The sequence below is a fragment of the Lentinus tigrinus genome (assembly GCF_003813185.1).
Source record: "Lentinus tigrinus ALCF2SS1-7 unplaced genomic scaffold L226scaffold_8, whole genome shotgun sequence".
Taxonomy (NCBI): Eukaryota; Fungi; Basidiomycota; class Agaricomycetes; order Polyporales; family Polyporaceae; genus Lentinus; species Lentinus tigrinus.
The window spans coordinates 1333261-1361095 of record NW_027137917.1 but is presented as its reverse complement, the minus strand read 5'-3'; the positions used below and the strand labels follow the sequence as shown (position 1 = coordinate 1361095).

General features: G+C 56.0%; 12 protein-coding genes and 1 non-coding gene across 13 annotated transcripts; 8 read left to right on the top strand and 5 right to left on the bottom strand.

Annotated features, from left to right (window-relative positions):
- Nucleotides 1-1466: 1466 nt before the first annotated feature.
- On the top strand, nucleotides 1467-2245 carry L226DRAFT_533776 (uncharacterized protein; the record flags this gene model as incomplete). The annotated part of the gene is made up of 2 exons (XM_067680543.1): nucleotides 1467-1751; nucleotides 1818-2245. Coding segments are annotated over 2 exons (490 nt in total), but the record flags the coding sequence as incomplete, so codon positions are not given.
- Nucleotides 2246-2700: 455 nt separating this feature from the next.
- L226DRAFT_384362 (uncharacterized protein) lies at nucleotides 2701-3411 on the top strand. Its single transcript, XM_067674419.1, has one exon. The coding sequence runs from the start codon at nucleotides 2782-2784 to the stop codon at nucleotides 3142-3144; it is 363 nt and encodes a 120-aa protein (XP_067537297.1). The 5' UTR covers nucleotides 2701-2781; the 3' UTR covers nucleotides 3145-3411.
- Nucleotides 3412-4659: 1248 nt separating this feature from the next.
- L226DRAFT_533774 (uncharacterized protein) lies at nucleotides 4660-6211 on the bottom strand. The gene is made up of 6 exons (XM_067680542.1): nucleotides 5732-6211; nucleotides 5608-5658; nucleotides 5469-5529; nucleotides 5299-5395; nucleotides 4972-5233; nucleotides 4660-4916 (listed from the first exon to the last, which is right to left on the bottom strand). Exons 1-5 carry the CDS (start codon nucleotides 5890-5892, stop codon nucleotides 5007-5009), a joined length of 597 nt encoding a protein of 198 aa, XP_067537296.1. The 5' UTR covers nucleotides 5893-6211; the 3' UTR covers nucleotides 4660-4916; nucleotides 4972-5006.
- Nucleotides 6212-6304: 93 nt separating this feature from the next.
- Nucleotides 6305-9378, top strand: L226DRAFT_384329 (FAD/NAD-P-binding domain-containing protein). The gene is made up of 14 exons (XM_067674418.1): nucleotides 6305-6373; nucleotides 6432-6884; nucleotides 6942-7028; nucleotides 7083-7113; nucleotides 7170-7193; nucleotides 7248-7628; nucleotides 7691-7841; nucleotides 7899-7987; nucleotides 8051-8162; nucleotides 8226-8710; nucleotides 8777-8852; nucleotides 8915-9055; nucleotides 9116-9137; nucleotides 9204-9378. Exons 2-14 carry the CDS (start codon nucleotides 6673-6675, stop codon nucleotides 9223-9225), a joined length of 1833 nt encoding a protein of 610 aa, XP_067537295.1. The 5' UTR covers nucleotides 6305-6373; nucleotides 6432-6672; the 3' UTR covers nucleotides 9226-9378.
- A 284-nt stretch (nucleotides 9379-9662) lies between these two features.
- L226DRAFT_533771 (uncharacterized protein) lies at nucleotides 9663-11494 on the top strand. The gene is made up of 7 exons (XM_067680541.1): nucleotides 9663-9865; nucleotides 9923-10047; nucleotides 10111-10227; nucleotides 10300-10452; nucleotides 10507-10681; nucleotides 10764-10931; nucleotides 11014-11494. The coding sequence occupies exons 1-7, from the start codon at nucleotides 9839-9841 to the stop codon at nucleotides 11386-11388; spliced, it is 1140 nt and encodes a 379-aa protein (XP_067537294.1). The 5' UTR covers nucleotides 9663-9838; the 3' UTR covers nucleotides 11389-11494.
- Nucleotides 11495-11709: 215 nt separating this feature from the next.
- On the bottom strand, nucleotides 11710-13976 carry L226DRAFT_384271 (uncharacterized protein). Its single transcript, XM_067674417.1, has 2 exons — nucleotides 13895-13976; nucleotides 11710-13756 (listed from the first exon to the last, which is right to left on the bottom strand). The coding sequence occupies exon 2, from the start codon at nucleotides 13749-13751 to the stop codon at nucleotides 12108-12110; it is 1644 nt and encodes a 547-aa protein (XP_067537293.1). The 5' UTR covers nucleotides 13752-13756; nucleotides 13895-13976; the 3' UTR covers nucleotides 11710-12107.
- Nucleotides 13977-15560: 1584 nt separating this feature from the next.
- On the bottom strand, nucleotides 15561-15644 carry L226DRAFT_t82. The gene has a single exon. It is a non-coding gene; the product is annotated as a tRNA-Asp (tRNA).
- Nucleotides 15645-15739: 95 nt separating this feature from the next.
- Nucleotides 15740-16315, bottom strand: L226DRAFT_533770 (uncharacterized protein). The gene is made up of 2 exons (XM_067680540.1): nucleotides 15902-16315; nucleotides 15740-15851 (listed from the first exon to the last, which is right to left on the bottom strand). Exons 1-2 carry the CDS (start codon nucleotides 16286-16288, stop codon nucleotides 15786-15788), a joined length of 453 nt encoding a protein of 150 aa, XP_067537292.1. The 5' UTR covers nucleotides 16289-16315; the 3' UTR covers nucleotides 15740-15785.
- A 593-nt stretch (nucleotides 16316-16908) lies between these two features.
- Nucleotides 16909-17549, bottom strand: L226DRAFT_506286 (uncharacterized protein; the record flags this gene model as incomplete). Its single annotated transcript, XM_067678075.1, has 3 exons — nucleotides 17178-17549; nucleotides 16983-17122; nucleotides 16909-16921 (listed from the first exon to the last, which is right to left on the bottom strand). Coding segments are annotated over exons 1-3 (495 nt in total), but the record flags the coding sequence as incomplete, so codon positions are not given.
- Nucleotides 17550-17623: 74 nt separating this feature from the next.
- L226DRAFT_484611 (Metallo-dependent phosphatase) lies at nucleotides 17624-20432 on the top strand. Its single transcript, XM_067677066.1, has 10 exons — nucleotides 17624-18069; nucleotides 18121-18284; nucleotides 18344-18683; nucleotides 18743-19190; nucleotides 19248-19390; nucleotides 19445-19589; nucleotides 19647-19849; nucleotides 19917-19971; nucleotides 20032-20365; nucleotides 20415-20432. Exons 1-9 carry the CDS (start codon nucleotides 17715-17717, stop codon nucleotides 20201-20203), a joined length of 2025 nt encoding a protein of 674 aa, XP_067537290.1. The 5' UTR covers nucleotides 17624-17714; the 3' UTR covers nucleotides 20204-20365; nucleotides 20415-20432.
- Nucleotides 20433-20553: 121 nt separating this feature from the next.
- L226DRAFT_533768 (cytochrome P450 98A3) lies at nucleotides 20554-22908 on the top strand. The gene is made up of 11 exons (XM_067680539.1): nucleotides 20554-20694; nucleotides 20750-21004; nucleotides 21057-21186; nucleotides 21235-21423; nucleotides 21477-21741; nucleotides 21792-21912; nucleotides 21968-21981; nucleotides 22035-22306; nucleotides 22359-22487; nucleotides 22542-22688; nucleotides 22741-22908. Exons 2-11 carry the CDS (start codon nucleotides 20788-20790, stop codon nucleotides 22826-22828), a joined length of 1572 nt encoding a protein of 523 aa, XP_067537289.1. The 5' UTR covers nucleotides 20554-20694; nucleotides 20750-20787; the 3' UTR covers nucleotides 22829-22908.
- A 334-nt stretch (nucleotides 22909-23242) lies between these two features.
- Nucleotides 23243-25808, top strand: L226DRAFT_533767 (CyP450 monooxygenase). Its single transcript, XM_067680538.1, has 11 exons — nucleotides 23243-23269; nucleotides 23325-23782; nucleotides 23846-23975; nucleotides 24030-24218; nucleotides 24274-24538; nucleotides 24588-24705; nucleotides 24759-24772; nucleotides 24834-25105; nucleotides 25170-25298; nucleotides 25354-25500; nucleotides 25558-25808. The coding sequence occupies exons 2-11, from the start codon at nucleotides 23584-23586 to the stop codon at nucleotides 25631-25633; spliced, it is 1539 nt and encodes a 512-aa protein (XP_067537288.1). The 5' UTR covers nucleotides 23243-23269; nucleotides 23325-23583; the 3' UTR covers nucleotides 25634-25808.
- Nucleotides 25809-26132: 324 nt separating this feature from the next.
- Nucleotides 26133-27673, top strand: L226DRAFT_506273 (uncharacterized protein). The gene is made up of 6 exons (XM_067678074.1): nucleotides 26133-26338; nucleotides 26419-26534; nucleotides 26594-26834; nucleotides 26909-27139; nucleotides 27200-27282; nucleotides 27348-27673. Exons 1-6 carry the CDS (start codon nucleotides 26269-26271, stop codon nucleotides 27567-27569), a joined length of 963 nt encoding a protein of 320 aa, XP_067537287.1. The 5' UTR covers nucleotides 26133-26268; the 3' UTR covers nucleotides 27570-27673.
- The last annotated feature ends 162 nt before the right edge of the window (nucleotides 27674-27835 follow it).

The window sequence follows — 27835 nt, the reverse complement described above, 5'->3', positions numbered from 1 at the left end:
ACCGATGTTGTTGATGCGTCAAAGCTAATAATGGCGGAGGGCGCAGGCTTAGGAGCAGAGAGAGAACTAGAGAAACTGGTTGGTCTGTGGATGTAGAGCAGCTGAGCGGGGCAGGGTATAGCAGGGGGGGGGATGAGGAAGTGGGCGTTGGCTGGGCGCGCACCCGCGTCGGTGCTCCCGGACCAACCTTCCCGCCTTTCTTCCCACCCACCAGTGTCGCGGAACATCTCTCTCGCATGTGGGCCCCGACCGTCGTCGCCGACAGCCAGAAGTGGCCGCTGGGTGGTCGTAGGAGGACGAGGCGGCGGGACCACCCGGAGTGACCGGCCCTGACCACCGCAGGGGTCGCGCCGACTCCTGGTTTGTCTCTTCAAATCCACTACCGCCGCCCTCGCGTTACTCTCTACTGCTCCTCCTGCATCCGCAAGCGCAGGGTCATCTCTGCGTTCGTTCCCGGGGCTGACGGCGGTGACGGACTAACTATATCCCGGGCAACGCTAACCGGCGGCTGTAAGGTGTACCGTGCAGGTCAGTCGCCCCAGTTCCGCCCCGTACTCCCCAGCATTAACATACATGCAGCAGGACAACGTCGTCCTGGATCCGTGTCTCTGACTCTGCGTTCATCGAGACCTTCGATGACCGCGGACGGGACTGGCCTGTTCTCCAATGCCCTGGACCGAGTCCGGATGGGTGCGGAGCGTTCGACACAGTGAGCCAGACGGAGTACCATGACCCAATCCCTCCGACATGCGACGGCGGACGGGTATGCTGCGGTACCCAGTGCATTCCCCCGAACGTTCTTCCTGCCCGTCGCGCATATGAGTCGCGGGCGACGTGCGGATGATCCGGATAGGGGTCTCCGCCTGTCCCCAACCCCTGCGCTCTGCGGACGCGGAGTGCTAGTCCTCCTGGAACACGAGAAACATCAGGTCAATTACTGCAACAGCGTACACAAGGACACCACGCCCACCTTTGTCGCCCGTCGTTGCCGAGCAGACCTCTTATCGTCCGTCGTTGTTGCTCGGCAACGACTCGCCTGCCTCTGACTGGTCATCGGCGCGTACAAGTGGTCGGCCATCTTGCCATCCGGACGCAACTCACCATGGAGATGAAGGAGAGGACGGTGCGAGAAGTAAGCCACGGTTGTTTTGAGGTGTGATGACGAACTGACCGCCTTCTTCAGCACCCCTTGTTGTCCCTTGTATACGTCTGACGACAACCTGCATGGAACTCCTGCGGCATTTGCCTCTGATCAGGGGAAACACCGCCTATGGTGCGCCCCGCATGCGGCTAGCCTTGCCAGAGATGCAAGGAGGTATAACGACGACCCGGTGCTGGCGCCCATTGCGGACGCGCGGACACGTCGCGTATAGTCCCGAGCCAAACTATCGGGCGCTGTCGCACATTGTGGGTCTTGCGGCGCACGAGAGACCACGAAGGTCAGCCAGAGTATGTTTTTGTTGGGAGATGCACTCCCAGCTGTCTGGAGGTAAAACGAAGACGCAGGGGGCCGGGGCTGAGCAGAACCACTGCCCGCAAGAGGTATATAGTTCGGGGTACCAACCTGGACAACGCGGCGTACGCCGTGCCACGCGCGGCTCCCCGAGCTCTCGTCACGCCCGTAGCCCCTGTTCTCATACTCTCAACTACCTGCAGGTCACGGCCCTTCCTTCCCCCGCCCACGCCTTCAAATGCTCAATCCACGGAACCATCCGGTGCCGTCGTATCACTCCCCAGGATCGATTTTCGCCGTACGGAGGATTTTCGCGTTTAAACGCTGCGAGAGCTCCTTATTCAGCCTGAGCATGCATCTACAGGTTCGTGTACGGTCCTCCTCACCGCCCTTTCAGATCCCTCGCCATAGCTATGGTTTTTGCTTCGTGTCTCAGCTTTCGAGGTCTTGCTGTAGTCGTTCCGTGCTCTTACGGTTCCCTTTGTGATATCCCCATTTTCTCCCATTACACTCTTCGTATTTGGCCCCCACACACACGCCTCCCGTCCGCTCTCTGTCTGTATTTATGAGGTATTGCTATGGTCATTTTCGCCTCGAATTGCTCTACGTATATCACCGGTGTTGTCATACGTCGCAGGAGAAGCATACGGATGCCGTGGTGAGATTGTCGTAGTAGGCGGTCCACTACTCTGTCCATCACCTGTGATGGCAAAGCACGCCGTAGTCCCTGTTTGCGTACGCATCAGTTTCAAAGAAGCTACGGTGACTGTGTAATCACACCCGCCTTGACACTTCTGCCAGACATGCTCTCAGACCACGACGCTATCCCTAAGTAGCACGCGAGACAGACATATCGGTGAGTGTCGTCGTTCAATATTCGACTCCAAAATTTTGACTATTGACAAAAGTCGCAGCTGCCTCTTCACACGATCGGAGCGTCTGGAGTAACCTGTGCGGCTTCCTGAGGTGCCGAATGGAGGAGAACGTCAGCGAAAAGTCCTCCTGCTTATTCCGTCATGCCGACCTTACCACCAACTGCAGTATGACGTCGGTTACTTCGTGGAAGTGTTCCGGTGCGGGCATACTCGAGGGGTACCACGTACCGAGGATTTAGGAAGAGTAATACTGCCGTTGGCGACGGAAGTTGGAGACTCCCGCTGGAGGTTATTAGGCTTTGGATATGACGAGTTGGCCAGCGGATGCATACAGGTGCGCACTTACCTTCCTCTGCATACACCAAAAACTGAGCCCGTTTATATAATTGACGACGACAACGGGTCCGATGGAGTCCCTCACCGCTGTTGGCAACGTTGTCTGTGCTGCTGGTTATGCGGCAACTTCTCGCCAAGGCGAGTCCCCTTGGCCAGCCAGAATCATTTCTACCGCTCTTCCTCGGGCATGCAAACGCTCGCTCCATATTCCCTCCCCAACGATCGCGACTTGTGCCTGCAAGGAGACCCCGCCTTCGGGCGCCTCTCTTGGGCGCTAGCACGGAGGAGATAAACCACCTCCGCGAACGCCTTACTTGGAACGATCGGTCACGGCATGTGTCCATGTTTGTCCTGCTCAGCCGGGCATCCGCTGCCAGTCGTGGCCCTGCACGAGCGAACGCTGGGATCGAGAAACGGCCCACGGCTGTCACCGTGCAGGGTTCATCGTTTACGCAGAGGGCGCCGGCTTATCGTGTATAACTTAGTCAAAGATGACATCTGGTAAGTCCGGGCTTCTGGACGTCGCCGTTGCGAACAACATCGCTCCGATCATGTACCGCGTCGCAGACTTTCTACGGGATGCCTCAGGTGCATCGGATCCGAGTGGGATCTATCTGATCCTACCTGCACTTCCATGTGGGGTGCTAAGCGGTACTAGGTAAGGCGCGGTATCAGTTGCGATACGACTTCGAGTACCTGGCCGAGACGAACCTAGATGCCTTGCAGGCTGCCGAGCATCATGAAACCGAAAGAGCTAAACTGCACAAACACACGCGCAGGGGTGTGAGTGAAAGTCCCGCTCTGCATCACTATTCAGTGCTTAACGTTTGTGCAGGGCGGCTATTGGGAAAGACATTACTACCGACAACTTCACGCCGCCTCGAGGAGCACACTAGAGTGCAGAGGGCTAGCGTATAGGCGGGAGCTTCTACCGGCTACCGGGAGGCTTCCCGCCGCATCAAGACCGACCGAGAACTATAGACCACGTCAGTTTACATTCCGACACTTAGGGAAGATACCTGTACCTCCGGTGAGTCGGACAAATCTACATATTTCCTCCTGACCTCAAACGTGATATTCCCCAGCAGATGTTACGCTGGCATGCGATGATGCAAATAAGAGATCCTGGAGAAATGTTACCGGAGGCATAGCGTAGCAGCCTGAGATTGCGACCGCATGAGACCATGCCACATACCTGCAAACATGATGTACATGTTAGTTGCCACCGACACGCATAATTGCACACTGTTTGACGTCCGGCATTCACGTTTCGTTGTGCTCGAGCGCCGCGATGATCATGAGTGTACAGAGCAAGTGGCAAGTGGCCGCGACTCGCGAGTAAGTCAGTGTCACATGGCCAGCAGACGCGTCCGGCAGCGTCCGGCGCGAGAGCGCCTCTTGCTCTCAGCTACCACCATCTCCTGCCTGTGCAGTGCGCACATTCTCTACTTACCTCCTCTCGAGGTTCCGCGACGATGTGACAACCTATGGGCACATTCCACTTGGTCCCAACGTCGTTCGAGCAAAGCGCGGGAGACGAATTCCCAGGGCAGTGTCTTTCGCGGCGTCGGAAGGGGTTAGCATGCGCTCGCTATATGCGCCGCACCAAAGGTACGTTCTCAGCCTGTTCTGCTGCTTTACAATCGTACTAAGTACCGCGTATGTTCAGGGAGAAATTCGCTCTGCGCGACTAGGCGAACAGCACCGCGCATCGAAATGGACCGGGTACCCCAAAATGAGCGCCGGGAAGACTTCGAGAACTAGTGGGATCGCTTTGGCGACATCGTTGGTATCCTCGAGAGCCGCAAGGACGCGATCAAGAGGGTGTGCACGCCGGTGGCATATTGGAAATCAGTATGCGCATTGGTGGGCCGTCTTCGTTGAGACTAGACTACCGCGACAAGACATTGCCGTGAGCGACCTAACATGACACTGTCTGATTAGAGTGTATTTGCACTGGTACATATCGCGGTGTGGCTGGGCGATTCGCCCATTCTCGACCAATCACCGTACATATTTTGGGCGAATCGCTCAGCCACACCCGAGATATATACCCGTGCAAATACACTCTATTAAGATGCTAACATATGCTTTAGAGATGTGGTTGTGCAAATCCTGGACGAGATACTGTCTGAGCCGACAGACCTTGGCAAACCTAGTCTGTCACTACTCAGCTGAACATACGACTTGTGGCGCATGCATATAGCCGACCTGGAGGAACCTATCGAGCTCATCGACGTGGAGTATGACGAGTTAGTTTCCTCACTCCAACCGTTAGGATGTATGCTGACGCACTCCACTTCCTAGCTCTTGCTTCCGCAGTATTATGATGAATTTTCGGGCTACGTCCACTCGGACCCGGCGTTGCGGCGAATTGCATATACTCGGGTGGGCCAAGGGACCCGATATGGCCAACTAGGTCTTGATGCGCGCGCTTCTGGGCCTGCAATCTCCACAAGACGCGGCTCCACTTCGAGCGAGGAAGCCCGCTCGGATTTAAGATGGCCAGGACGGTAATTGAGACGCGCCACGAATAGCAGCGGGAGGAGATCGCCGCATGGTTTGCGGGGTGAGTTCTATGGCGTATTACTGGGCTCTCTCTCTTCCATAGCACACACTGATTGTGTGACTCAGATTGCGGCCTATGTGTCATGCTCCACTCCATCACTGGAAGACTGGCCCAGCCTTGGGCGAATGATCGACCTGGTGCTTGAAGGGTACATAGTGCAAGGCATGTGTCCTGCTGCTGCCCCTAGCGTTGACCCGGTGACAGAAGGCTAACCAGGAACGCTGATCCCCTGCAGGTCCGATAAAGTCAAAGTTTCGCTGTACTGGGTCGCGAAGATAGCGCCTTCTCCGCACAAGGTCCGGGCAGGCGCAGTAACGAAGCTCCGCGCCCCTTTCTCTCACTGATTGCAATTGACGGCTAAGGTGCGGTCCTAGACGTCGTCGCCACGGTCATTGTGGGTTATGTGGTAGTTCTTCTGGAATACAGTACGTCCGCCTTGCGTGGGTGCTGCGTGGAGATCATTGACTGATTCGATCCTGCGCGATACACGGTTTTCAGACGACGCGATGTTCTTCACGTCGAACGATGCGGGTTAACTTACTGGGAGACTGGAAGACGGTGCCGCTTGCGCTTGCTACTACGCCCGGTGCGGCGCCATCGGCGTGGTAGGAGGCAGGCCAAGTCGTTGGTATCTTTGAAAACTTTGCTTGCAAAAACATTGCGCCGCTACCTCTGCCCTCTGCTTATTCCCACGGCAATTCGTATTCTTCCTCGATTTTTACCTACATCGTGGAATGTGGAAACCCGTGCGTCGTATCAAGCGAGGCGGCGCGGGGTGAAGGAAGTCTCGTCGGGCCCGACTAGCCGACGGGCGCCTGCTGTTTGGACTCGGGAGTAAACCTGTCCTAGACCTACATCCCGAGAGTCGCGGTACGCATACTGATTAATCCACCGTGACTGACCATGCCTAGGCTTTGCACTTGTGCTCTCGTACTATGGTAGGATCACGTGCGCTGATGCGCTCCCAATACCACCGGATTTGAGCCACAACGTTTACGTGTTGCCCGCATGTCTCTGACGGACACGCGATATGCCCTAGGACATGTGCAGTGTTTTCACCGACAGGATTCGTGGCGCGCGCAATGCCCGGGGCATCGGGGGGCTGACGTTGCTGCCACTCCGGGCAACGTGACTGATGTGGTGAGCACTGGCGTCGGTTAGGAGAACATACCATACTCATGCCGGGCGATGCCTACAGGGAGCCTGCTCGTCTCGTGACATCCTGCCACTCCGATGCTGGAGATGCGGGAAGCTGGTGCAGATTTCATGAGCTCGCGGCGATGGCTCTGAGTCAGTATTCGGAATTCGAGGCGCGGCCAGCGGGATGATGCGTACCCGTTCTCGACACGGGTGGTTATGACATCCCGGTACGCTCAGCAATCCATCGTGCTCCTGCGTTGTCTGCAGCTTGGTATATATACCACGGACCAGGTAGTCGGATGCTACAACCAAGAATCAAGCAAGTCATAGCAAGACTCGGCTACAACAATACTATCCTGCACAACAACGAAATAATGTCAGCCAACAAGCTCGCAGAAGATGCCACCACTCGCGGACCGTTCGCTCTCGGCGATTTCGCGATAGACGAATACAGACCCATCCGGGTTGCGGTCATTGGCGCCGGTATCAGCGGCATCGTTGCTGGTGTCAGGTATGTTCCCTCGTTCTTGATTATCGGAAGCGTACGTCTAAGTTAGTAACACTTCAGGTTCCCCCAGAAGGTGCCGAACGTGCAGCTGACCATATACGAGAAGGACGATGGCGTCGGAGGAACGTGGTACAGGAACCGCTACCCGTGCGTATCTCGTGCATGATCGGTGTTGTGCTTGTCGCCTGACACCCAACACAGAGGTCTAGCATGCGACATTCCAGCTCATTGCGTACGCCTCTTACGTCACTATATACGCGTTTTCCAGTGCACTGACGAATCGTCCAGTACCAGTTGACATTCGAAGAGAAGGTAACGTCCCACGGGCTCTTCTATCAGGGCACACCCACTGACTCCGCCCTTCAGAAGGACTGGTCTGCGCTGTATGCACCCGGCACAGAGATTCGGGAGTACCTGCAGGGCATCGTCGACAAGTACGAGCTCATGCGCTTTATCAAGCTCCGCCACGAAGTCGTCGGCGCGCAGTACGCCGAGGACACAGGCAAATGGCACCTCCGCGTGCGCCGTACGGACGCGGAGACCGGTGCCACCTCCGAGTTCGAGAACGTCGTCGATGTCCTCATTCCTGCGATCGGCGTGCTCAGCAGGTGGGACTGGCCTGATATCGAGGGTTTGCACGACTTCAAGGGCGAATTGCACCATACGGCCGGGTTCGACCCGCAGGAGAAGTCGTGGCAAGAAGTCGCGGAAGACTGGAAAGACAAGAAAGTCGCGGTCATCGGCGTGGTGCGTCGTTAATCTCCCGCGGGAACCTCGCATGCTGACGAGGACGGCGACGTCGTCTTCAGGGCTCGAGCGCTATCCAGCTTGTGCCTGCGATCCAGCCCAAAGTGCAGAGGCTGTACAACTACGTCAGGGGCAAGACGTGGCTCGCCGTTCCCTTTGCGAGCGACACATTCGCCACGCTCCTTGGCCGGGCTCCAGAGGATGCTGAGGATTGTTAGTCCGGACGACTTCTGTATATGGAAGTAGCCTCTAACTGACAGATCTCTGCAGACCATTTCAGCGCAGAGGAAATAGAGCGCTTCAAGACCGATGAGGCGTTCTACAGACGTTTCCGGGCGGTGATGGAGAACGACATGAACGTGTGTACGGTACCTGACCTTACTTGGTTCATTCGGACTAACTCGCGCCCCCTTCTCCCGCAGTCAATGCATGCAGCCACACTCCGGGGCTCCGACTTGCAGAAGGAGGCGACGGAGCTATTCAAGGCGAACATGCGGCGCAAGCTTGCGAAGAAACCCTGGATTGCGGACTGCCGTGCGTGCTTCTTCTTCCGCCGGACTGTCGTTACCCCATGACTGAACCTTGTCGCGCGGACAGTGATGCCCACGTTCCCGGTGGCGTGCCGCAGGCTCACGCCAGGCCCCGGGTACCTGGAGGCCCTCGTGGAAGACAACGTCGAGTTCATCACAAGCCCGATCAAGCGTATTACCGAACGCGGGATCGAGACTATCGACGGGCAGCACACCGAGCTGGACATGATCTTCTGCGCGACGGGCTACGACACGTCCTTCCAACTGCCCTTTGAGATCGTGGGGCGGGACGGCATGCGGCTGAATGACAGGTGGCAGCCGCACCCGACGACGTATCTGACGATGTGCGTGGACGGGTTCCCGAACATGTTCATGGTGCTCGGCCCAAACTCGGGCATCGGGTCCGGCTCGATGCTGATCATGATCGAGTACGAGGTCATGTACGCGGTGCAGGCGGTCTTGAAGATGCAACGCGAGCGGCTCAAGAGCATCGAGGTGCAGCGCGAGGCGCTCCTCGACTTTGACGATTATCTGGAGAGCTACTTCCCGAAGGCAAGCCGGCGCTCTCTCTCTATGATTGGCTTATGGGCACTCATAGCGGAGTTTTGTTTTTGGCAGACGGTGTATAGCGAGAAGTGCCGGTCATGGTACAAGATGGGCGCAGAGGACGGCAGGGTGGTGGGGCTGTGGCCCGGTACGTCATATGGAGTGACCACACGAAAGGATGGTGAACTGACATGTGCATTCGATATCTAGGATCCGCACTAGCTGCGGCGAAGGCGATCATGCACCCTCGCTGGGAGGATTTCAAGTACGAACTCATCGATCCGAGCAAGAACCGGTTCTTCTGGTTCGGAGACGGGCAGACGTACAACGAAAAGACCATGAGTGGAGACCGTGAGTACCATTGCCCCAAAGATATTAAGACTGTGGCGACTGACTACTGGGCGCTCACAGGAGCTTGGTATCTTGGAGAGGAGTACGTTGACGTCCCTCCTGTGCCTGATAAGCAGTCCCGGCTGATGGGCCTTTGAATGGATGCTAGTACGGCCAATTGGAATATGTAGTAATTTGTCGTTAGACCGATGAGCACTTTCTGCTATAGGACAAATGTCAATCTGTCTGCTTATCGCCGCGAGCGAGACTTGAGGCAACTCGTGGGGGGAGGGGGGAGAACGGACGCTGAGTGGAGAAGCGCCCATGTTCGGAACAACGTGAACGCCGCGGGAGTGCCGATCCTCATCTCTGCCTTGTTTGCAAGGTCCATGCTGGTTCGTGACTGCCCCCAGTCATCTTCCCGAGCTCCTTGATCTCCGGGTTTGCACTCTCGACGGCGTCGACGCCAGGACCCTGCAACAGCAGGCAACAACAGATGGCTGCGGAATTAGCGTGGACAAATGGTCAAGTACGTGATCGCTCAAGTCGAGGCCAAGCAATCACGCGAACTCGGTGACTGGACGAATTGGTTCCGGAAATTCTATCTGGCTTCAATCTCCTTCGCTCTCATATAACCCTCGTCCGGCCCATGTCCGCTCCTGCTACGCTCTTCGCTGTGTCTCCCGACTGAAACTGACCTCCTTTCTTGCAAACCAGCACCTCAAGTCGTACCGCAGACCCTGGTGCGTCCCAGTCCGCCCAGGGCCCGAGGCGGGTGTCCCCGGTGCAGATCTTGATTCCCAGATGGCGTCCACATCCCCTGACCCAGCGGTAAGCCGTTCGTCCGCCGAGTTATGGGGTCCCTCATCCCGTCCCTGTCCTCCATAGCCGCAAACTAGTTCCTGCTCGATCCCAGCTGTCGGGGGCCCGTTCCGGTACAAATCTGGCCCCTTTGCTGGTCGCATCCTTCGCTCCAAACTCGAGGAAGTGCAACATGCTGACCGCGGTCGCAAGTGAGCACTCGCCACTTTCACCACCTCCTCACCCGGGGCCTGACCTTCTTCTGCCTGTGCTAGATATGCACGCAAAGACAAGCGTCCACTTGATCCACCTCCCGTCGTCCGCTTGCGATGCTTTCAAACCATTTATGCGGGGACGAAGCGTGAAAAGGAGAAAGAGTTGGACAACTTCGAGTAAGTCTAGTGAGCCGGCGGCCTGGCCCCTGGCTCAGTGCTATCTCTTCCTTGTTCTGACCCGTTCAACAGCGAACATTCCATCTTTGGCTTCATTTGCCATGTGGACCTCATACCCCTCCGTCGTGGCGAAGGAGGCCAGCCCGTCGCGCTGGCTAGCCAGCGCACACCAGCAGAATCGATAACCGTCCCAGAACGGTTCCTCGTCGCAGATGTCGCATCTGGGTCAGTGTCACCCCCAGACACCAGCGGTCCTGACTTATGATCTCGGGGTTACAGCTCAAACGTCCTCAGTGAGACTCTCGCGCAGCCCGGGTTTCAGACATCCGCTATGCATACCAATCCCGAAACTCGCTACGGAGAACCGTGCACGTCGTTGCTCTTCGGGGAAACCTTCGTGCCGTGTACTGTTGTCGAGTACGAAGGGCACCATGCGGCGCTGTTTGTATTCTCGGTACGTGACTCTGCCACTCGGTATACGGGTTATGGTACTTGGAAATCCACTGATCATGCACATTACTATCATAAATGCACAGGACCTTGCAGTCCGACAGGAGGGCAACTTCATCTTGCGATACCGCGTGTTCAACATAAGCGGGCACGAACGCTGCGTGCCCGTGCTCGCCGAGTGCTACGGTGGCTCCTTCGAGATCTTCTCGACCAAGACCTTCCCCGGCCTCAAGGCATCCACCGACCTCACCAAGGTGTGCCTTCTAACATCTCTCGCGCGCTCCCCTCCACAGCGCACGCGCTGACCGCCGCACACTCACCGCACCCCACCGCAAGACGCTCTCGCTCAACGGCCTCCGTGTCAACTCCCGTTACCGCGAGCGCAGGTCCCGGAAGAAGGCACGCTACACCCCGGATTCGCCCACTAGCCCTGGCCCTGGGGACGGGTACACTGGCATGCCCGCGTCGAATCCAATGGAGGAGGCTTCCAGCTCGACGCAGACTCAGAACAGGATCGTCCTGCCACTGCCAACGCCCTCGGCCCAGAGTTACTTCGGCGGGATCCTGAGTGCGCCGCGAAAGGGGCTCTTTGACTCCCATTCGCAGGCCGCGCAGGCTGCGCTCGACGCGTGGCATGAGAGGGAGCTGCGGGAGGAGCGGAGGCGCTCGGAGTCGCGCTCGCCCTGTTCGGATGTGAGCATGCGTTCTTGACTCTGAGGCCTCAGGTCCGGGGAGGCTTTCGTGCGTCGTCGAGAATGAGGATCGTCCTATGTGGGCACCTTGTTCTGGTGTTTTTTTTTTCACAGATTCTCTCGGCTTTCTGTTGTTGTCATGCTTTCGTTGTAAGGGTAGCATGGTGTTGTACGATATGCACGCTGGATATGCTTGTGGCTATACTCACACAAACACTCGAAGGATGCCTATACATACCCGCAATAGTACATATACACGAGTACATGTCCGAGTCCCCGCCTATTGAAGTTAGCGCATATTCATGTTTTTCTTTCAAGGTCACACGTGCGCAGTCATGGCATTGGTACGTACGAAGTTACCTGGGCGCGGCCGATGAGAACAGCAGCAGGATCATGAACCACGAAGCATACTACTGAACTACACATCAAGCACCAATACAGAGCACCAATAAGGACAGGAGCTAGCGAATTGCATATCAAGCTACATGAAACAAGGAACAGGAGCCAGCGAATTGCATACCAAGCCGGAGTGCGCACCATGCGATGTGCCAGATGAGGGAGTAGCATACCGAGAAACATGAACGTGAAAGAAACCTGAGCAAGGAAACAAAACACACCAAACAGATCTAGCGAGTGCGGCGTCCGGATCCTCAAGGCGGTGCTCTCGCTAGATGATAGAAGGGCTACGACCAACAGCAACATCCCGACAACGCCCGTCGAGCTTTCAAGCTGCAAGCCTCAAGGCTCCCACCGCGTGGACGTGCGCACCATCAGCGCCCACAGAGGCTCGTAGTAGTACCGCACGAGCCGCTCCAAACGGCCAGGCGGCATCCCCGCCAGCGGTGACCGAGGCCGCTGCTCTGCGACGTTCAGGCTGGTGCTCCGCGGGCCCAGCGCTGCGTGCGGCGCCTGTGCAACCGCGACGGAGAACAAGAGCGGCATGTTCGCGATATGGCGCAGCACGTTGCCCATGCCGCGGCGGGCCCTGAACAGGCTGTACTGGGAGGTGAACGTGCTCGGACCACCCTGAACGCGTCGCAGTTGCGCTGCTGAGGTCGAGGCCGACGTCGACGGGACTGGGGCCTCAGGCGCGGGAGCGGGAGCGGGGTTCGCCACCGCCGCTGGGGAGGCGTGCACGGTATGGGAGGCGTGCACGTCGACGCGCTTCAGGGCGCGGCAGGACTGCAAGAACGTGAACAAGTCCACGTAGGACGGCTGGACGTTACAGAGAGTCAGCGAGGCGCTGGTTACGTTCTCTAGGCAGGCGAGGCCGACGTGGCTCATGTTGGGTGGCGTATTAGGATCGGGTGTCCAATGCCAGCTTAGCTGGAGACGGGCGGTAGGATCGGAGAAGGTGAAGACGTGGGTTTCGCTGGCGCCAGGAGCGACGCCCCCAGCCTGGGAGGAGGGCTGGGGCTGGGGCTGGTCATCACCTGCGAGACAGGCGTAGGAGAAGTTAGCGTGGCGGATGGGGAGGAGGAGCTTCTGTAGAGCCGGGCCGTACTTGAAACCCGGGAAGCTGGTCTCGTAGAAGTGTGCCTCGATCTTCGTGCTCTCATTGAATGAGTGGAAGAGCTGGTCCAGGAGCACCTCCGTCGTATGCATGTGTAGTCCGTCTATCGTGAGCTCCTCGAGATACGGGAGCCCGGGTGCGACTAGGTCCTCGATGTCTTCAGGGAAGACGGATGAGTATTCCCTCTTGCTGTGGATCGCTAGTCGTCTTAGCATGGGGCAGTAGTGGAGAAACTCTAGTAGCGAGCGTAGAAAGATTGTTCGGTTGACCGTAATGGTGATGTCTCGGAGCGAGGTAAGAAACGGCATGGACGAGGGACCTGCATGTGAACCCGGGTCAGACACGGCGGTCACCACGGGTGGCAGCGGAAATGGGAGCGTGGCGGGATACGTGAACAGATCGGCCGGGCCTGTTCCTGGGAGGGCAGTGGCGTCGAATTGGATCGACTCGATGCGTTCGCTGTAGTCGCGCAGCACGTCGCCCATCGTGGTCATCTCTTGCGAGTCGTCTTCCCGGTGCAGAAAACACTCCTGGGTCCCAGAGTGCCGCAGAGTGCACTCCATATGGACCAGCGGACGGTTTTGGTAGTTCGGGAGGGCGACGAGGCGTACCACGTTGCCCGCGGCGGCCTTGGCCATGTCGGGCCCGCGGGTGTGCACCGTGGCCTCGGATTTTTCGCTGAGACTTCCCTGCTCAGCGTCGACAGGCGGTTCTGGCGACGAGGCGAGGGCCGGCGACGCTGCGCTGGCGGGCAGTCGGGCGACGGCATCATGGGGCGCAAGCTTGGCCTGAGGTACTTGTAGCGTTTGTTGTGGGTCAACGATGGCAGCGCCGTCAGTGGCGGCGGTGCTATGTGGGCGACTGGACATGGTTCCTGATGGCGAGCAGAAGATTGACGGCAGAGTTGGGTAGGGAGAGCGCGAGCGAGAAGAGTTGGTATCGGTACGGCGTGAGTGGGTAGGGAATCAGCTTGCACGTTGGTACGTTGAGAGAGAACAAACAGCGTGCTCACGTTCAACTTATATAGTACAGGCGTAACCTGCTACACAACTCCGCCATTGTGGCGTAGGCTGCTGAGGACGCCTGTGGGGCACAACTCAACGGAGGAGGCAAGTGATTGGGAAGTGCGTGGCCCAGCCTGGCATTTCTCCTTCCCAAATAGAACTAACCAGTGAGCTGCTGTCAAATACAAGTCATTCCTGGAGAAAACCGGCTGGTTCCTAGGATGGGCGGTGCGATCCGTTGCATCGCATGTCTGCATGTTCCGTATTGCTGTACTCGGGAGAAGAGCGAGTCATTGGGAGCGAAAGTACTGCGAAAGAGTGTTGGATGATATGGGGAGAGGTCGTTGGCGGGGTTGGTCGGAGTACGTGTGTCCCTTCTTGTGACAGGGTCAAGAGAATGCGACAGCATGCGGGCTTTGAACCCGCCACCGCCCTCGAGTACACGAGGTCAGGACGTGGACTGATCCCGAGCCACTCACAGCAAAGCCCCGTCGCGTCATGCGCCACGAAGTAGAATCACGGAATGCACCTGAGAAAGCGCAAGTCAGTCCAAGTCTATGAAGCAGCCACTAACCAAGGTGCCCCGTACAACTTACCGCGAGCCACGGTAGCAGCGGATGTTACACAACAGAACAACAACAGGTGTCTCACCTTGACGACTTGCACGGAACAACAGACATGCTCTGTATTGTTTGCGCGAGGCGACTGTCGTGCGGCATATCTCCGGTGTGGACCCACCGACGTCCACAAAGGAGGTAGTGGGAGATGCTCGGGGTCCGTTCACATGCCAACTGTCGAGGCATGGTCTCAGCCGGCAGTCGAGATAAAGAGCGACAGTGCAGTGGTCGCGGATGCCTCCTTCTCCTCATCCCGCATTCCAGTGTGACAGCGCCGCCAGTCTTCTCTTCGGGTTTCAGTCTTGTCACCGAGCGGCGCGAGACGCGCACAATCTGAAGAAAACTCGGGCCATGGCAACACCTTGTACTGTTACGGTGGACAGCGCTACTTACGCACAGCGGCTTTGCAAGAAGTCGACGCGCCCACGAGAGCGGCCAGTGTATGGGTGCAGTCGTCGCTGGTCATGAGTAACAGGAGATCAAACTTGGACCCACTGTATCCAGGACTCTCCTCATCGGAGCTCTTCAGGCATACCAGTACGCCACTGTGGCGATGTTTGCGGTCCCGTCATCGTATGATAACAAAGATGCAAGCCAGTACACTCCACGTTGTGAGTGCCCATGCTGCAATCGACATGAGTGTATTTACTTGTGCTGTGGTATTGCGACGTCCTGAGTGCCGGCTGTGCAGTGCCTCCCGGGGAAGTATCCGAGTAATGGAACTGGTTCGACCATATGAACGTATCCTTTCCTGACAGGAATGTTCAAGGTGCATGAGGAATCGATATTATAGCTCAAGGCTGAGCGGTCGATCGAATGAACTCACCACGACGATGGAGGTCATGGTCGGACTGGCACCTCAGGTAGTTTAGGGCCTAGAGGACCCCGGGGACTGTGCTCCGAAACGCCGACCTCCTCGGAATCATTTTAATCTGAACTCGGCCGATCCTGGTACTGCCTGTTCTCGACCGGAAAGCCTCCTTGAGATGCAAAAACACCTCTCCTTGTCGTGCCTTCCTTCCGTGGGGTGCAAAAAGGCGTCACTACGATGACCGACCTCTCTGTCGGGGAGTCGAACCCCGCTTTCGCGCGGTCATGAAGTAATGACAGGCGCGTGTACTAACCGATATACTAACAGAGACTTATTAGAAAATAAGCATTGTAATATATCAGCAAATAAGGACGACCATGATTGCAGTAAGTTGACATTCGAACTGAAACACCTGGTATGCATGCGTGTGGATCTATCATCTAGACAGAGTGTGTGGAGTAGCTGTGCTACCTAATCGACTAGCTCGATATCGTCGTCCTCGTCGTCCAGAGGTATGAACCTCTTGCCTTCGTTCCGCTAGACAACAGTGAGCAAACCGTGACCGATGACCATCACATATGGCTTACCAGGGTGTCATCAGACAATGAGAGAAGAGCGCGTCGATCCTTGAGACTCATGGGCTTGCTGGCGCTCGGAGGGACACTAGGCGGGTGCATGTCGAATCGCGCAACGAAGCCTGGTGCGTTCCCGTTCGCGACGTCCTGCCTGGCCGTGTTCGTGCGGTGCAAGGTATTGACGTTGGCAGGAGACGGCTGAATGGTGGAACTCCGACAGTGAACAGGGGTACCATGAATGACAGGGTCCTGGGCCGCATGTATGGGATGCTTAGAAGATCGACGCCGCTGCGGAGTGTGTAGGACGGACGGAAGCAGCGACTTTGAGTCACCAGGAGGTCCCGGAGGGGACGACACATTGAACGCAGGACCGGACATCTGCGGCAGCGCGGAAGACATGCGACCGCGCACTGGAGTGAACGAGGAGCCAGAGTCACTAGGAACGACCGAAGACCCGGCAGGAGTTGTCATAGCAGGATGCGCGTGGTTGAAAACTACGGCCTTTTTGAGATCGACAGAGGCTGCAGGAAGGTGATTCGCCGGGAGCAGATTAGCAAGAGGACTTCTGACGATGTTCTTGCGTGACGAGCGGGAGATATTGAGACTGGACAGCGGGACCTCGGGAGATGCATTGCCAGAAGGTGTATGCGCGCCAATTGGAGAGGGTGCTGCCTGCACTTGTTCAAGATCGGCAGAGAAGGGATCAGGAGAAGGATCTGAGGGCTCGTCGAGGCGACGCTTCTTGCGCTCTGTGGGCGTTGTCGCGGCATTGAGCGAGTCGGCAGAACGAGAGTGGGCCCGCTTAGCAGATTGCGGTGTCTTCCTCGGAAGCAGTACAGCAGGGAGAGGGAGGACCTCGCGCACGGAGCCGTGGCGCTGAAGCTCAGAGATTGAGTCCTTGACTTGGTTTCGCGCGTTCTCGATGTGCAGAGGGACCGACTGGAGCAGAGGCAGCACAGGCAGCAAAGCTGAAAGAATTTGACCTTGCTGGTCTTGAATCGTTTGCAAAGCTTGGGATTGCGTCTGGTTGAGCTGAGAGGGATGCTCCATCAGCGCATACAGTCACATAGGATCATTAGGATCATGTACAGACCAAGTTCAAGTTGTCAATCTTCTTGTCCAATGCCTCTAGCCGGGTAGCGAACGCAGTGAGATCTTTGGACACCTCTCGGACTTCGGCGGTTTGCGCTGGACACCCGATTGCCTTCTGCAGCTCCGCCTGGCAGCGATTGGCTAGGTAGGCTGGCATCAGACCTGAATGATACTACAAACGCAGTTGCATGCTCACCGAGACCTATCATTCTATCCACCAGTTGCTCATGCTCGTCCTGGTATAGCTTCTGCACGGTACTAAGCTCTTGTTTTGCGTTCTCAAACCCAGTCGCCAGGTGTCCAACTTTTTCAGTAAACTTTTCCAGATGTGCTTGAGTGTCATGCAAGAGGATCCGGGTGGACGCTCCGGCCTTGTCGAGAGGAGTTACAGCTGCCGGATGCCGTCCGAGCGTCGTGCTACTGGCCGCGCTGGACGTGGGGACCTGAGAAACAGTCGCGCGCATCAGATGGCCCCAGAGACCGGAGGAAGACGAGGGCCGCGTTGGCAAGTGAGGCCTTGTACTGCCAGAAAGTGACATCGTAGCAGACCGGATATCAGACTCAGAGGGATGAGGCGAAAGGCAAGAGACGAATATTCGTAGACGCCCAGAGAGCGACGCGTCTCGCCTTGTTTGTCAGTGGTCTACTACCCTGCTACTACCATCACTTTCGCCTCTGTCTTATGCTTCGTTCGTTTACCTCACTGCTCTAAAGACTGCGGGCGACGCTCACCATGGGCTTCTCGCTATTCAGACTCGCTCGTTTCCTTCGTTCTATCTTCGTGCCGACCGCGTCGATCATAGCCTTTTCTTGCCTGCTCACCTTCGTCTTCGTTCTCTACCAGCCGACACCTGGGCCGGGAAGCATACAGAAACTGGGATGGCAATCATGGGACGTCATCAGAGAGGGCTCGTCGCTTGCATCAGGCGGGTCTGCTGAGTCCGTGGAGGTTGGGGGTAGCGGCAGCACGGCCGGGAGCATTCCGGAAGGAGTGGACTGGTGGAATGTGTCAACGACGACGGACAGCGTGGACACAGCCAGTCTTCCTCTGGACGTATGGGACCCTCTCATGCAACATGATACCGGATGTAAGTGCCCTGTGTATTAGTCTATGCTGGACTACGTCTGAACAGATGCAGTGTCCGAACTCCACATAACGGAGTGCATGATTGACCCATGGTTCGTGCCCTCTGTTGCTGCCGACTTTTGCTTCCCCTCGTCCACTAAGGAGGAGGACGCGACGAAGGGGAAGTGGGTGCGCGTTGAGCGCAACCTGAAGGAGCAACTGAGCATGAAGAGCTTGGTGCGTATTGTGCACTACCACTGTGCTTTATGATTCAGTCGACTAACTCGTTCTTACAGAACGTGTACTACCGCCGAACCCGCAGACACGACATCCCTCTCATCACAGAACTGCGTGTACTTCCCGACAAGGAGACCCCCTCCCCCTTCAGCCATGCGTGGCAGAAGGTGGCGTATCCTGTCAGTCCTCGCGGACAGAAGCGGTATCTCTGGTACAAGGCGGAGAAGACCTGGCGAGAGATGACGGAGGCCGAGCGCAATAACAACATCATCACCGAGATAGACGTCCTTTTTGGTTCGGACCAGCCATGGTACGGCTTCGAAAAGGCAGACCAAGCCGCATATGACGGTATGCACAATATCGAGCCTGTCTGGTTGACACACCGCAAGGGCATCAAACGTGAGCATATATACCATCTTACTATTGGTCTTTAGTTCACTGATGATATGCATCCTCAGCTCCACCCCGCGCACCTCCGTTGCACTTCACGCGCGACGGCAAGTTCAAGATCATGCAAGTCGCAGATCTGCACTACTCTGTCAACGTCGGATCGTGTAGAGACACTACCATCACTCCTTGCACCGGATCCGACAACCTCACTAGCACCTTGTTGGGGCACGTCCTTGACATTGAGAAGCCTGACATGGTCGTCTTTACCGGTGACCAGCTCAATGGTCAGAGCTACACATGGGACGGACGTTCCGTTCTGGCCAAGTTTGCGAAGGCCGTGACCGAGCGTGGCATCCCATGGGCTGCTGTCTTTGGCAACCACGACGACGAGGACGGTATGACGAGAGAGGCTCAAGTCAAGTACATGCGAGGTCTTCCATACAGCCTGGTGGATGAAGGCCCGAAGGACGTTCACGGTGTAGGCAATTACGTTCTCAAAGTCAAGAGTGCCGACCCGTGAGCTCATATCATCAGAACCACATATTTCTCGGTTCAACTGACATCGTCCGACAGGTCGATGACACATCTCTTGACCCTCTATTTCCTGGACTCCGGCTCATACTACACCGGCGTGTGGGACTGGTGGGGTATCTTCCATCCGACGGAGTACGACTATCTTCGCCAAGACCAGATTGATTGGTTCTTGCAAGAGTCATGTACGTACTACATCTTCTACATGTTGAGGCCTTCTCACCCTTGTCTCGGTGTAGCTGCAATCGACGCAATCGAGCGGCCATTTACTCCAGATGGAGCTAAGGACCTAGGTGATATCTGGGCGCGTCAGAACGGTCAAATTCTTCCCGGCGAACGACGGCTTGCGAAGCCCAACGCACTCATGTTCTTCCACATCCCTCTGTGCGTCCTTCATCCCATGACCTGCTGCCTTTGTGCGTTCTGACGTCCACGTGTCAGGCAAGAGAGTTACTCGGCTGCAGACGTCAACTCGGCTACTGGCTTGCCGCTCGATGTCGGACAACATGACCTCGAAGAGAACGGCGCTGCAAAGAAGCAAGATGGTTTCTTCCACAAAGGTCTCTTGCAGGCGTTAGAGAGCGACCATCGCGCAGGCGGTCGTGCTCCCGAGGTGAAGGTAGTGGCGAACGGTCACTGTCATAGTGCGTACACCCGCTCTCGCAGACTGTGTGAAGAAGCGTCTTTCGATTAACGACTAACTCCTTACAGTCACGGAGAATTGCAAACGAGTGAAGGGCGTCTGGCTCTGCTTCGGGGGTGGCGGGTACGTAATCTACCAAAGACTGCCGTCGTCTAGGATGTTGACCGGTATCTTTCTTATCAGCTCTTATTCGGGCTATGGCAAGGTCGGTTTCGACAGACGGTTCCGCATATACGACATCTCGGAGTACGGCGAGACGATCCGCACGTACAAGCGCACCGAGCACGACGAGATCGTCGATGATATGATCCTCGCCGGTAGGGGCGCGCCACCGCCGTACGAGGGTGCCGCATAAGGAGGTGGAGGTTCGATGGGAGAGTCGCATGGATGTACGATAGTGGTGGAGGGAACTGTCAGGTAGAGTATGCGTATCGTGTGTAAGATTGAATTAATCTGCAGGGACCTATTTCTTGTTTATTTCGAGGGACCCTCAGGCTGTCGGCGGCCAGCTTCGCCAGTACGTCAATTTGCCAATCTGACACCCTGGACGCTAACCTTATTATCAGGTTCCTTCGGCTCGGGGGCGAAAGACCCGGAAGAATGTAGGTTAAGAGCACGTGCATCCATTGATCCTTTCTTTTTGAACCATCCGATGGACCTTCTTAGCATAAGACACGCTTGTTGCGGGAATGCGGTGGATTGAGCGGCGATTGGGTGATTCTTGACTGAAGGTCGAGTAGAACCTCTGATCCCAAACATTCCACTTATCGAACAGCGTCAATGGGATCCGTGCTGGAGCGGACGAAGCTACATTCTGCTGTCTGATGCCGTCATGCTGAACAGACAGTACGTTCCATGTTCTCACGTCACGCCGCGATGCATTTTTGCACATATTGCCCAGGTCCACCTCGGTCTCCTTCAACGCTCTAGCATCCCGCCATGGCTGCAATTGCGGTTGTGAACCTCACCCCTCCCCATTGGACTTGGATCGTCCTCGGCGTAGCGGTTGTGCTCATCGCGAGGAGATACCTGTTATCGCGATGGAGCAATACTCATTTGCCTCCAGGTCCGACGCCTCTTCCCCTCATCGGGAATGCCCTTGATATGCCCAGGAAACACTTGGCTCGCGAGTTTGCTGCGTTGTCAGAGAAGTATGGTAAGCCGTATTCGCGTTCTGTCTGCCTCACTGCGAACTCACATCCTGACAGGCGACGTGGTGCATCTCAACGTGCTCGGGCAGTCCACCATCCTCCTCGGATCCTATCAGGCGGCTTGCGATCTGTTCGAGAAGCGATCGGCCAACTATTCCGACAGGCCTCCATCTATCATGGTAGAGATGTACGTCCACAGTCTGTCCTACAGTGTACTTTTCTCATGGATACACAGGTGTGGATTCGGTTGGCTATTTATACTCATGAACTACGGGGCAGAATGGCGCCAGCATCGACGCACCTTCCGCCAACAAATGACCCCGAACCTACTCACCCAATACGAAACGATCCAGCTCAAGACGTCACACAAGCTATTGAGGCATCTGCTAGAGTCGCCTACTGACCTCGTCGCGCACCTGAAGTTGTAAGATGTCACACGAACGAACTGCCGATGGCCTGTACTCACATTGTGCGTAGTGTGTTCGCATCGACCGTCATGCGTATCGTCTATGGCATCGAGCTGGATGAGTCGCAGGGGTTATACTTTGACATTGTAGAACGCATGGGAGAAGTCGGAGAGGAGATCGCGGTCCCCGGGCGTTTCCCTGTGGAGTCTCTACCGTTCCTGCGTTTCCTTCCTGCATGGTTCCCCGGAGGGGGGTTCAAGCGTTGGGCTGCGGAAGCGAAGCGCGATATTCTTCATGGCCGCAATTACCTCTTCACATCGGCGAAGGCTGCGATGGTAAGCTACGCAATATCTACGGCGTGGGACAACCGGCTCATTACTGACAGGGACGGGGTGCTGCGCAAGCGTCGTTCGTTACGCGTTTTATGGAAGGCCTCCCTTCTGACCCGAAGGCAGCTGCTGAGGCCGAGGACATGTACAAGAGCGTAACAGCTTCAACGTACGCTGGTAAGTGGGTGTATCACTCCTGGTGGTCACCTGCTGACCACCCGTTGTCCAATAGCCGGTGCCGATACTGTACGTTCAAACATGCACTCCATGAGTTCCAAGTATCTCAGGAGATTCGGTAGACAAATGCTGCCATGCAAGCATTCTTTCTGGCCATGGCGCTGCATCCCGAAGTCCAGAAGAAGGCTCAGGAAGAATTGGATGCCGTCGTGGGCACCGGTCGTCTGCCTGACTTCTCCGATCGACCATCGTTGCCCTATATCAATGCGATTGTTAAAGAGTTGCTGCGTTGGCACATCGTAACGCCAATCAGTGTGCCACATCGGGCGGTCGCCGATGACGAGTACAAAGGCTACCACATTCCGAAGGGCGCTGTGATATTTGCCAACGCTTGGTGAGGACGTAAATCCCGAGTTTGCAACTTCTTGCCGACTAATCATTTCCAGGGCTATATCGCGCAATCCTGCTGTGTACCCCGACCCGGAAAGGTTCGTCCCCGAGCGCTTCATCAGGAACGGACAGCTCAGCCTCGAGGGTCGCGATCCGGCGGAATACGCGTTTGGGTTCGGGCGAAGGTTTGAATGATCGGCGATGCTTCTCCACTCAGACAGCGCTAAGTGCATTCACAGGTCCTGTCCTGGCCACATCTTCGCGGAGTCATCGCTCTTCATCCTCTGCGCATCCGTTCTCAGCGCGTTCACTATCAATGCACCCGTGGACTGCACCGGAAAGCCGATCAACATGGAGCATGAAGCCTCGACGCTCTCGTTGATCTCGTGAGTTCTTGTCGTTCCGGGCGCGAACTGTGCTCAAGTGGTTGCGAGACAGGCATCCGCAGTTGTATGATTACCCGATCAAACCTCGTTCAGATCGTGCTGTTCCGTCGATCATCCAGGCTGCGTTGCATGAAGCTTGACACCGCGAGAACTCTCCGACATCGTCCGAAATTATGTACAATCAATTCAGATGTGCTTGTACGCATCTCAATGCAAAGCTTTCTCCTGTTGATCGGCTGCTTGCCCGAGGCCGAACGGAGACGGACGGCCATGTAACCGGCCTAAGGCAGCCAGCCGTCTTAGTCGCCTCGATCCTTGAGCGGTACGGCCCGTCGGAACACGCAAGGAGAGCGGCCATTACTCATGTCCTCATGGGTAGTTGACGAAGTGAAGTGGTGCATAGCGAGTCTTAGCCGCATCAGATGTCTCTGATATTGCTGGTACTTGGTTAGAGCCGCCTCCTACGCGCTCTCCGCAGTGGCTAGTACGCAGGCGTCCACGTGGCCTACTATCGCCGCGGAGTCCATGTGCGCAACCTCATCCACCATCCATCATGTAAACGAAACGTGACTTGTACTAAAGTGAGTAACTTCAGGTCAATCCTCTCATTCCTGCTTTGACGATTTATACACCCAGGCTCAGGATGCAAGTTACCCTCTGCTCTCATAGCGATGCTCTACCTTCCACAGTGGATCCGTGTTGAAGCGTTTACGCGTGAATTATTGGGCGCCCGGGCATGTGGAACATGAGAAGTTTTAGAGATATGTCCGTCCCGACACACCGCCCGAAGGCCAGCCACTATGACATGCTGCGGAAGCCTATAAAGCTTCGCGCTGTGGGACCGGTGCTCGTTGTTCGCCCAACGATCCCCACACTCGTCAGATTCATCTCAGCGATGACAATACTGACGTCGCCATGGACCGCACTGGCCGTGACTGCTGTCTTGGCTTGGATTGTGAAGACGTATGTCTCGCAGGTCAGGAGGAAGGCACGCCTTCCGCCTGGCCCTACGCCCAGACCCATCATAGGCAATGTCCTGGATATGCCTCAAACACACTTCGGGCGCGAATTCGCCGAGATGTCTAAGAAGCACGGTACGTACTGCCATGCTGCCATCTTGATGTTTATGGAACTTGAACTTTCCGGTGATCGATTAGGCGATGTTATACACCTCGACCTCCTTGGGCAGTCAATGATTGTTTTGGGATCGTTGCAGAGCGCCTCTGATCTCATGGAGAAAAGATCGAACAACTACTCGAGCCGTCCCTCTTCCGTCATGGTCGACCTGTATGCATTGGATCGGATGCCCGTATGTTGATGATGTTGACCCTCCATTGACAGGTGTGGTTTCGGATGGTTGACGGTCCTCAAGAACTACGGTACAGACTGGCGTCATCATCGGCGCACGTTCCACAAGTACTTCAACCCAGAAGCATTGCCTCATTACCAGCCTATACAACTCAAAGTCATACGGGAATTACTGCGCAATATACTAGGGCGTCCAGCCGACTTGTCAGTTCCGCTCAAACTGTAAGTCCTGCAGCGTCGATACAACCACGCAGCTCACTGTCTCATCCTTTCGCAGGAGCTTTGGGGCCACAGTCATGCGCATCGCATATGGTCTCAATATTGACGATGCCGACAACGAATACTACAAGATGGTCGAGCGCATCGGCGAGATTGGTGGCGAGATCGCGAAACCGGGGCGGTTCCCTGTGGAGGCCATGCCAGTGCTGCGATTCCTCCCATCATGGTTTCCCGGTGCTGGATTCAAACGGTTCGCCGCAGAAGCTAAACGCGAGATGACATTCACGATCAATCGTCTCTTCGATGCCGCAAAGGCTGCAATGGTCAGTGCAGAGTGCCAATACCCTTTCCTTGGCTCATCTGCCCGCACAGGATCGAGGTGAAGCTAAAGATTCCATGGTCGTCCACTTCTTCGACGATGGCGACGCACACGACGAACTTCATTATGCGGAGGCAATGATGAAGGAGCTGACATTGACCACGTACGCTGGTTTGTACACTATTAATCGCATCAATTTACAAAGTTTGTTAACCAATTTCCAGCGGGCGCCGATACAGTCAGTCGCAGTGCTGGTGGTTGTGCTGTGTCCTTGAGCTGACCCCGCCGCCAAAATCTAGACAAACGCATCTGTGGCAGCTTTTTTCCTTGCGATGGCCTTACACCCGGAGGTGCAAATGAAGGCTCAACAGGAGTTAGATGGCGTGGTTGGTACTAACCGCCTTCCCGAGTTCTCGGACCGTCCTTCATTACCGTACATCGATGCGCTCGTGAAAGAACTCCTTCGTTGGCACGTCGTCCTTCCCCTCGGGGTGCCCCATCGAGTCATTGACGATGACGAGTATCGAGGCTACCTCATACCTGGCGGCGCCACAATTGCAGTTAACGTGTGGTGAGGAACTTCGAATTTCCGACTTGTCCGGCACCGGAACGCTCACATCTTATATCTTGCCTAGGTCTATATCGCGGGACCCTGCAGTATACCCGGATCCTGAGCGGTTCGATCCCGAACGCTTCCTGAAGAACGGTCGTTTGCACCTAGAGGGAAGGGATCCGGCCAACTTCGCTTTCGGCTTCGGGAGACGGTATGATGTCCTACAACACTATGATAATATGACTGAAATGTGCCTCCTTGTCTAGGGTTTGTCCTGGTCGGCTGTTTGGAGAGGCATCCTTATTCATCTTATGTGCCTCTGTCTTGAGTGCCTTCAGCATCGGTGCTCCCCTAGACAAGGATGGCAGTCCGGTGGTCCTAACTTACTCCGATATTGCGAATGAAATGGTCACGTACGTATTAGGCCCTCAGACTCACTTTCGGATGGTTCAACCTGACACGACGAATAGGCGACCGGAGGTTCACAACTACACCATTCAACCCAGATCCCCTCAGGCGGAAAGGCTTGTCCTGGAGTCGTGTTGATGCTCACAAGTTCAAGCTCAGTACTGTTATCAACTCATGAAATCCACGGAACCACGACTTGCGTCGAGTATCTCATGGTAACAACAGAAGACGTCGTGAGTGATAGAGTAATAGCCCGGCATTGTGTCCTGTAATCATAGTGCACTCGTATCAACCTTGTCGAATTCCAACAGGCGTCGATTCCTACGATAACATGTCAAGGATTCTGCCGGGAACTCTCACGCTGTTACAGGCTTCGGGTATTTGCCATCGCCGCGGCCCGCCTCTACTGAGTGCCCCCCCTGAGCAGATATGGAAGGAGTACTCTGCCTTATTCCATGTGTCAACCGGTCTCACGGTGGTTTCTCTTCGACCTGTGAGAACTGATTGACTGCGTATTCGACTAACAAAACGGGGTTCTTGACGTTCACGCTCCCATTTCTCAACAAGTACGCGGATTCGGATCATGCTGGCATGCAAAACCGTGATCATCAGCTCCATGGTGCTGCGTGTTCGCCCCCGAGGCCGTCTTGTACACTTACGTCCACCTCCGTCGCACTCAGCGAACTGGGCTGTGGTGCGCGCACTAGCACTTGTCCTTCCGCACCCCCCATAGACTGCCACCATCAGGCCGGTGATCAGAGCCAGTCAGAGCCATGCCCTCTGATAGCAGTCTGGGCATCAACTCCCAATTGATCGGCTTGTGGCTACAGCTATTCGCAGTCGGTGCGTTATCTCCGTTGTGGTATGACCAGCCTCCATGCTGGCACGACTGCTAACCTCGCTGTCGCCGTGTCTTTCCGCAGGCGCGTACTTGGTGTACCTTCCGCAATGCTGGTTTATCCTCAGGAAGAAGTTGCGGGAGGGTTTGTCACTATGGATGCCCGTGGTCTGTGTACTCATGGCTGCTATCGTAACCACGGTTAGTACTCACCCTCTTACCCTCGTGACCGATACTCAACTCGCATTGTCTGTTGCCAGGATGCCATCATAGAGATGCATAGGGCATACCATGCGTTCAGCGTGCCGGGCCCTAATATCCTACCTAACCCGTCCGCAGCCTACGTCGACCCTGCGACCCCAGAGTCCCTGGTCAAGAACTCAATCACCGTCGCGCTCGCAATCATCTCAGACGTCGTAATCGTCTATCGTACATTCATTGTATGGGATTCCAACTACGTCATCATCCTCATTCCCATGGGACTCCTCTTCAGTGACATAGGTACGCAGATGACTGCGGAATTTGGCCTTTAGGAGGAGAGGGCAAACTGACCTGACGCTTGCCCACTTGGACAGCTCTAGGAATATGGTCGACATGGACGCTTGCGCAGACAAGGAACGACCCGAACCCCATTCTCGCAGAGGTCTCCATGCGCGTCCGCTACTTCTTCATCATCACCTTCTGCCTCAACACCCTCTGCGCAAGCCTCATCTGCTTCAAGATATGGCGCATCAGCTCGAGGGCATTGCATGTGCTGTCGAACGATCGTACGACGTGGCGCGTCTTCGAAGTCATTTGCGAGAGCGGTGCGTAGCTCCCCTTCTCTGCGGTCATGGTTGACCCAGCCCACACTGACTCTGTCGCAGCGGGGCTCTATTGCGCATATCTCTTCATCATCATAGTCACGGATAGCGTAGGCTCGAATGTCTTCTTCATCTTCCTGGACGCAGTACGTCGCCTTCCTGCGCTCGACCCTTCGCCCGACCCTTGTCGTGCTGATGACTTCGATACTAGCTTCCTCCAGTGACAGCCCTTGTCTTCTCCATGCTCATCGTCCGGACGCGGACAAAGACGCAAGACCCGCTCCCCACTATGACAGACATCCGCTTCAGCCAGACAATGCGCGGGCCAGACACGAGCCATATTGATGTCGAGTTTGACCTCGAGCGTGCCGTGCATACGGACACAAGCAGCCTCCCGATGCGGACAGTAAGCATGTGTGAATCGCAGAAGTAGACGGGTACCTCAGGACTTTAGTTGCTCACTCGCTTGGTTGTCCTGTGTGTTGTTTGACCATGCTGTATACTGATGTTGTGTAATCTGAGCTTTGTTGTGATGCGATTTGCCTGCTGACAGAGGGCCGAATCTGGGAAGAATCTGACTGGAACACTCCAGTTCGACTGGTGACAGGGCAGGAACAATGTCGGCCTTCACAGAGCGTCCACTTTTCCTCGAGCGTGCACGCGCAAATGGTGTAAGTGATACTGTATATAAGAGAGGTA

What these genes read in the sequence shown, in the direction of transcription:
- L226DRAFT_384362 (XM_067674419.1), top strand. Translation starts at nt 2,782, where the DNA reads ATGCGGCAACTTCTCGCCAAGGCGAGTCCCCTTGGCCAGCCAGAATCA.
- L226DRAFT_533774 (XM_067680542.1), bottom strand. Translation starts at nt 5,892, where the DNA reads ATGTTTTTGCAAGCAAAGTTTTCAAAGATACCAACGACTTGGCCTGCC. An exon ending in CGTGAAGAACATCGCGTCGT is followed by an intron (nt 5,659 to 5,731) that starts CTGAAAACCGTG and finishes AGGCGGACGTAC; the next exon opens with TGTATTCCAGAAGAACTACC. An exon ending in AAACTTTGACTTTATCGGAC is followed by an intron (nt 5,396 to 5,468) that starts CTGCAGGGGATC and finishes CAGGACACATGC; the next exon opens with CTTGCACTATGTACCCTTCA.
- L226DRAFT_384329 (XM_067674418.1), top strand. Translation starts at nt 6,673, where the DNA reads ATGCTACAACCAAGAATCAAGCAAGTCATAGCAAGACTCGGCTACAAC. An exon ending in TGATGGAGAACGACATGAAC is followed by an intron (nt 7,988 to 8,050) that starts GTGTGTACGGTA and finishes CTTCTCCCGCAG; the next exon opens with TCAATGCATGCAGCCACACT. An exon ending in TGGAGAGCTACTTCCCGAAG is followed by an intron (nt 8,711 to 8,776) that starts GCAAGCCGGCGC and finishes TGTTTTTGGCAG; the next exon opens with ACGGTGTATAGCGAGAAGTG.
- L226DRAFT_533771 (XM_067680541.1), top strand. Translation starts at nt 9,839, where the DNA reads ATGGCGTCCACATCCCCTGACCCAGCG. An exon ending in CATGCTGACCGCGGTCGCAA is followed by an intron (nt 10,048 to 10,110) that starts GTGAGCACTCGC and finishes TGCCTGTGCTAG; the next exon opens with ATATGCACGCAAAGACAAGC. An exon ending in AAAGAGTTGGACAACTTCGA is followed by an intron (nt 10,228 to 10,299) that starts GTAAGTCTAGTG and finishes CCCGTTCAACAG; the next exon opens with CGAACATTCCATCTTTGGCT.
- L226DRAFT_384271 (XM_067674417.1), bottom strand. Translation starts at nt 13,751, where the DNA reads ATGTCCAGTCGCCCACATAGCACCGCCGCCACTGACGGCGCTGCCATC.
- L226DRAFT_533770 (XM_067680540.1), bottom strand. Translation starts at nt 16,288, where the DNA reads ATGTCTTCCGCGCTGCCGCAGATGTCCGGTCCTGCGTTCAATGTGTCG. An exon ending in CATTGTCTGATGACACCCTG is followed by an intron (nt 15,852 to 15,901) that starts GTAAGCCATATG and finishes ACTGTTGTCTAG; the next exon opens with CGGAACGAAGGCAAGAGGTT.
- L226DRAFT_484611 (XM_067677066.1), top strand. Translation starts at nt 17,715, where the DNA reads ATGGGCTTCTCGCTATTCAGACTCGCTCGTTTCCTTCGTTCTATCTTC. An exon ending in ATGTTCTTCCACATCCCTCT is followed by an intron (nt 19,590 to 19,646) that starts GTGCGTCCTTCA and finishes TCCACGTGTCAG; the next exon opens with GCAAGAGAGTTACTCGGCTG. An exon ending in CTCTGCTTCGGGGGTGGCGG is followed by an intron (nt 19,972 to 20,031) that starts GTACGTAATCTA and finishes CTTTCTTATCAG; the next exon opens with CTCTTATTCGGGCTATGGCA.
- L226DRAFT_533768 (XM_067680539.1), top strand. Translation starts at nt 20,788, where the DNA reads ATGGCTGCAATTGCGGTTGTGAACCTCACCCCTCCCCATTGGACTTGG. An exon ending in GTGATATTTGCCAACGCTTG is followed by an intron (nt 22,307 to 22,358) that starts GTGAGGACGTAA and finishes AATCATTTCCAG; the next exon opens with GGCTATATCGCGCAATCCTG. An exon ending in TCGACGCTCTCGTTGATCTC is followed by an intron (nt 22,689 to 22,740) that starts GTGAGTTCTTGT and finishes GTTGCGAGACAG; the next exon opens with GCATCCGCAGTTGTATGATT.
- L226DRAFT_533767 (XM_067680538.1), top strand. Translation starts at nt 23,584, where the DNA reads ATGACAATACTGACGTCGCCATGGACCGCACTGGCCGTGACTGCTGTC. An exon ending in ACAATTGCAGTTAACGTGTG is followed by an intron (nt 25,106 to 25,169) that starts GTGAGGAACTTC and finishes TATCTTGCCTAG; the next exon opens with GTCTATATCGCGGGACCCTG. An exon ending in ATTGCGAATGAAATGGTCAC is followed by an intron (nt 25,501 to 25,557) that starts GTACGTATTAGG and finishes CACGACGAATAG; the next exon opens with GCGACCGGAGGTTCACAACT.
- L226DRAFT_506273 (XM_067678074.1), top strand. Translation starts at nt 26,269, where the DNA reads ATGCCCTCTGATAGCAGTCTGGGCATCAACTCCCAATTGATCGGCTTG. An exon ending in ACTCCTCTTCAGTGACATAG is followed by an intron (nt 26,835 to 26,908) that starts GTACGCAGATGA and finishes CCACTTGGACAG; the next exon opens with CTCTAGGAATATGGTCGACA. An exon ending in CGAAGTCATTTGCGAGAGCG is followed by an intron (nt 27,140 to 27,199) that starts GTGCGTAGCTCC and finishes ACTCTGTCGCAG; the next exon opens with CGGGGCTCTATTGCGCATAT.